This window comes from Phalaenopsis equestris, unplaced genomic scaffold (genome assembly GCF_001263595.1).
Source record: "Phalaenopsis equestris unplaced genomic scaffold, ASM126359v1 Scaffold202282, whole genome shotgun sequence".
Taxonomy (NCBI): domain Eukaryota; kingdom Viridiplantae; phylum Streptophyta; class Magnoliopsida; order Asparagales; family Orchidaceae; genus Phalaenopsis; species Phalaenopsis equestris.
The window spans coordinates 6,183-11,843 of record NW_018221994.1 but is presented as its reverse complement, the minus strand read 5'-3'; the positions used below and the strand labels follow the sequence as shown (position 1 = coordinate 11,843).

Here is a 5,661-nt window from a genome sequence, read left to right as displayed (position 1 = left end):
GTATACATTTATACTAAGTGAAAATACTCTAGAATATTTAATCATAAAGAACCTAAAGTATTTTTTTTCTAGAAAGAATTGTAAGAGTTTAGAAATTTCTAAATTTAGTCCTTCATGCCTATAAATAGGCATAACCATGATACTGTCATATAAGCTGAAAAGTTCACAGCAAAGTTTAGTGATTCAAATCAACTTCTTCCCTTCAAAAATTTCCGACAGAGATGACTAGCTAAGAAATTATAGAGTATGAATATTTTATTGAAAATACTAGGAATAATATATTCCAAAACAAGTTATCCATTTTATTCAACATTAAACTTACCTCATACAAGTAATCCTTGCATTGTGAGCTCTGAACATTCGATGATTAGCAAAATGAGGATCTGAACTACACTCAACTTTAATCACATGTCGTCCCTAAATAAGAATAGATGAAATATGATAAGTACACAAGATAGCATTCTTAACTTTATTATTGCAAGTACTTACAAAAAAAAAATCCATTTTCAATTCACATATGTTGAAGTGGAAGCCATTTAAGTAATGCATACTCCAAACAAAATTGCATAGAAGACAAACGACATGCAACATCATATCCAATTATTAAACCATTGGATAGAAGGCTTTATAGCATTCGAGACAACCTAGAACACCTTTCTTTGACGTGCCACCTCAAAAATATTTTAAATATCTCATTAACCAAACGACAACCAGAAGCTTATCACCACCTTCTTTATCAAAAAAATCAAATAAGATCATAATTAACAAAGTTTATATTTCCCAAATAAGATCAAGATTATTGCAGAAAACTAATTCTTTATATCACAGTAGAAGCACTTTTAAGGCAAGTGTAACTAATATCGCAATTATTCATTTAGTTACAATGAAATGCAATTTCCATGACTAAAAGCATCGGAAGCATCCTAAGATATTGGAACAAATTCACACGAGTTAATCTTTACACGCTATCAGGTCTTCACTTCCCTAACTAACAGTAACAGCTATATTAGCATCTCCATAACAATAGAGGAACTCGGTGGTTCTCTTACCCTCATAAATTTTAAAAAAACACAAGTATAACCTTGTATAATATAAAAATTTAGTCGTTACATTATCCTACCATTATTCACATTATAGCTTCAGGTCAGAAAAAAACCCTAAGAAATTCAGTCATTTTTCGTTGTTACGAACAAAGAAAATTCCATTACAATTCACCTGGTCGACCCAGATCTCATTTTTAGCCAACAAAATTTGCGTCGGTGGAACAGGCATAGCCCATAAATGAACAATGGCAGGATCACAGAATTTAAACTGCCGCATTGCAGTGAATCTCGATAGATACTCTTCCCTAGCTCCTCCAGCTCCAGAAGACATGCAATAATTTGGCCATCGCTCCCTATTAATCCCAAGCACTGACCATCATAAAAGACCAACAAAAACTGGGAGTAAAGATACCGAATAGGAGAAGGGTTTGTCTGGTACTGGAGAAGGCGAAACCAAACGGCGTCGGAATAGGCGAGGAGGCGGAGAGACTTTGAGGACATGGCCAGGTTAGAGACGTCGCGGAGGGACAATAGGGTGGGGGAACGCGGCGGGCTCATCGCCGGAGGTTGGATGCATACCCCGAACAAAGTCTTGCACCGGAAAACGTACTGTGATTATATGGGGACGGGGCTCCGGACTCGAATAACAGCATTTGGAAGAACCACTTTCGCTATATGGAAGACAAAATACTCTTAAAAAAATTGAGCTTGGTGAAACAAGCCCAAAAATTAGAAAAAGTTATACATACAAAAGCATGCCTCCATATCTCCATTTCTATTTTATGTTAGTGTTTCATGTTTGACTTTAGGTCTGTTTCGGGCGGCTAAAGCTTATTCATAAGTTGTTGATAAGCAGTTGATCCAGATAAGTTGTTGATCAGTAGTTGATCCAGATAAAATAGTTGGTTGTATGGTTTGTGTTATTGAAAAAAACTATTTTACAGTTATTTCTGGATAAATGATCATTTTGCCCCTCTACAGTAATGTTGTTTGCAACAGAACTGTCATAACAATATATTTGATACTTGAAAAATAAAAAATGACTTCATTATAGTATAAAAATAAGATACTGACCTCACTTAATAGTGAGTATTAAGATTGATAAAAAAAGAAAAAATTATTAAAATTACAATAAAAAAATATGATAATATTAATTTAAAAACCTAGACGGCATATGTCACGAGCTACGCTGTCCTCCAGGGATATCATCCAACCCCGATCACTATTGGTAGTAGAATTTATCGGACTGTTTGCCCAAGGAAAGTTTAAAAACCTAGACGGCATATGTCACGAGCTACGCCGTCCTCCAAGGATATCATCCAACCCCGATCACTATTGGTAGTGGAATTTGTCGGACTGTCTGCCCAAGGAAATGAGTCACACTTCTCTGTGATGCCCCGCAGGCGCCTGTAAAACTGTCTCTCGTATTTATGCGTCTGACGCGATGTAGCAGGGAAGTATGTAGTTCGTAATGGCAGAACACTCGTCGAGAGGTCCTGAAACCCTGGAGCTCATTTTTTTTAATGATTTAAAAGACAATTCATTTGTCATAACAGAAGTTGAAATTACTAAAAGAAGTAATTAATTACAGTTTTTACATGATTGAGATCTCAGAGAAAAAAGTATACCAATTAATGAATCTGTCGCTACAAGAAGACAACAGACCTTATAAAAAAATGGTTAATGGTTGTCTTTAGCTCACATAATATCAAGTTCGTGTTTGTCACATATGTATATCATAAAAAAAAAACTCATCCAAAAGTACCTCAAAAACATCGACATCAAAAAGAAGAGAGGAACTTAATTGTCTTTATCAGGATTTCACATGTGACACCAATTAGCAGCGACTAAACAAACTATCCAAAAGTACCTCAAAAACTCGGTATCGAAAAGAGAAGAGGAACTTGGTTGTCTTTATCAGGATTTTACATGTGGCACCAACTAACAGTGACTATTAGGCCATCCAGAAGAACCCATAAGGTCGAACCTCTCATCATGGACCTCACAAACCCACAAAAAAATGAAAATGAATCAAAAAAGCAGAAAAAACAAGTACAAATAACACAAAACTTACAATATCTAAAATATCAATAATACAAGTGACATAAATAACATAGACTTTATAAAATAAACAAGAGTCATCCAAGCAACTTCCAACAATGGTGTATGTAAACCACGCTCTCAAATTAGCCATTTTCGAGGCACCTTCGCCATCCTGGGTGTAACCTTCCAGTGATTCCACTTCTGGATGTGGTATAGATTGTCCGACGTAATGTTCAAAAGCTTCCGGCTGGACCTGTAATAATCATCGTCAACCATGTGACACGCCATAAAATTACATATTTTTATCTATACATTTCATGCTTTTTTTAATGATATTGCAGTTTAATGAAAAGTATTCTGTGGGTTTTTTATTTCAGGTGCAAGAAATGGAATTTAAGAGAAAAGGAGCAAAAATGAATTAATTGGAGCCAAATACACAAAAGGTAACCTAGCGCTTAGGCTCCAGGACATTCTAGAAGGTCGGCGCCTAGGCGCGACGATTGGGCGCTGATACACCTAAAATATATAATTTTTTTTGTGCACATTCTTATATCTATTTTTGAGATATTGAGCTTTAATGAAAGGATTTGTGTGTTTTTCTTGCATGTACAATCAAATGGATGGAAAATGTTAAAAGAAGTGAAAAATGGTCAAACTTGGAACAAAAATGAATTGGGGTGCCTAAACGCCCAAGTCTGACGTCAAAGCGTCAGAGGCTCCACGCCTAAGCGCCAGGTACCCCGCGCTTAAGGGCCAAAAGTAGTTACTTGATGAATTATTTAAATTAAGTGGATTTCTGAAGAGGTGTTTGAATCAACCCTTGATAAAAATGTGGGAAATAGTCCATTAACACCAAAAATCATTCAATTAGCTTTTGAGGAGACAACTTTTAGAAGATTCACTGAATGGAGACACCTTTTTTAAGAGACGCTAATGCAACCCTTAGATTTTTATAAAAAAAGACATAGATTTTCCAAGAGAGGAGGTCAACAACCATCAAATTTTACAGCCATCATCCATCACCGCCGACGCCACCGGCATCCTATATTTTATTTTATTTTGAGTCTTAGTTTTTATTGTGAGTAAAGAAAGATAATTCAAAAGAACTTCAAGACATTTGGTGGAGGGAATTTGAGATAAGTGTTTATCTTTTTGTATACACTTGGTTTTAATTTAGATTTCTTGTTTGTGTGCACGATTTCTACTTTTAAACTCATGTTTGATTGTATTTTCTCCATGAATTTTGAGTAATTTTATTTATTGTTTTCCTTAAAATGATAAGTGAATGAAAATTTAAAGGAAGTTGTGTGAAGTATTAGGAAGAATTGTGATGATTTGAAACCTTGCACTTCATTTACTTCTTGATTTGGCCAATTAAGATTTTAATACCTGTTGTGAGAATATGTAAAATTCGAAATGGTATTGTCTCAGTTAATAAATGGTTGGAATCACATATTGATTTCATGAATAAGAATGTAGTTCAGGAGGTTGAGTGCAAATAAATAGGGAAATATATATTTCAAGGGTGTAAAATTAGAGGACTTTACAGTGACAGGCTAAAGCCCCCAATTTAATTTATAGTTTTAGGTTCTGATATGAGATGTTAGCTCCCATGTGGAGGGAGAAGAGGGAACTTTAGAGTTAGAGGTAGTATTTTCTCTGCTTAGCTGGTCTTCAAGACTATTCAAACTATAGAATAGCCAATGTTCTTTATAGTATTCTAGTAAGGGTAAATAATATTATTGCTTCTATTTGGCACAACACATTTAGCATACTTCCACAACAGAATTGTTATATTTATCAATTATTCATAATAAGTAAAAAGATATTTTATTTATATTATTTTCATCTTGTAAGTATTTTAGTTAAGTTAATTAGTTGCTTACTTTATTTTTAATTATCAAAAATCACAAAAAGAATCAAACTTTCATTCCTATTTTAGAATATTTAGTTTAAGTAAAAACATATTGCTAAGTGAAATTTTGTTAGCTAAATTTAGTCTTTCCTGCGGGTTCGATATTCGGGACTTAATAAGAATGTTCTATATTACTTGATAACAATACGTATACTTGCGTAGTATCCCATATTGAAATATTATAATTGCATTCTTATTTGTTTCATAGTGAAAAATTTACCTAGCTTTTGCTTTGGATCAAGTTTTTGGTTTTTTTGCAAATTAAGAATATCTATTAAGGAAATTAATCGCATACATCACATTTTACATATATCTATATAGAAAATCGGGATCAGGAGCCTAGGCACTAGAAACGTTTTCACTAAGATTTAATGAATTTGGACAAATTTTGAAAAGGTTTCTTAAGTGACCTTTGGTTATTTTTAGAGCTCTCTATATATAAGGCATTTCTACAAGTCCAAGGGAGGAAAAAAGCAAAAAAGGTTTATTTTTTTAGTAGTTTAGGCTAATATAGGGGTGGGCGACCACTATAGTGAGAGTTTAGTGATTGTAGAGTCTTGTGTGATTCTTATGGAGCCAAATTCTGTCAAAAAATTTTAGAGGATTGCTTAGGCAAAAGTTTGAGATATATATTTGTACTTTTATTTAAGATTTGCCTTG

General features: G+C 33.9%; 1 protein-coding gene across 1 annotated transcript; it reads right to left on the bottom strand.

The window, feature by feature from the left end:
• Positions 1–322: 322 nt before the first annotated feature.
• LOC110036078 lies at positions 323–1,601 on the bottom strand (the record flags this gene model as incomplete). Its single annotated transcript, XM_020740430.1, has 3 exons — positions 1,483–1,601; positions 1,216–1,396; positions 323–417 (listed from the first exon to the last, which is right to left on the bottom strand). Coding segments are annotated over exons 1-3 (395 nt in total), but the record flags the coding sequence as incomplete, so codon positions are not given.
• Positions 1,602–5,661: the final 4,060 nt, after the last annotated feature.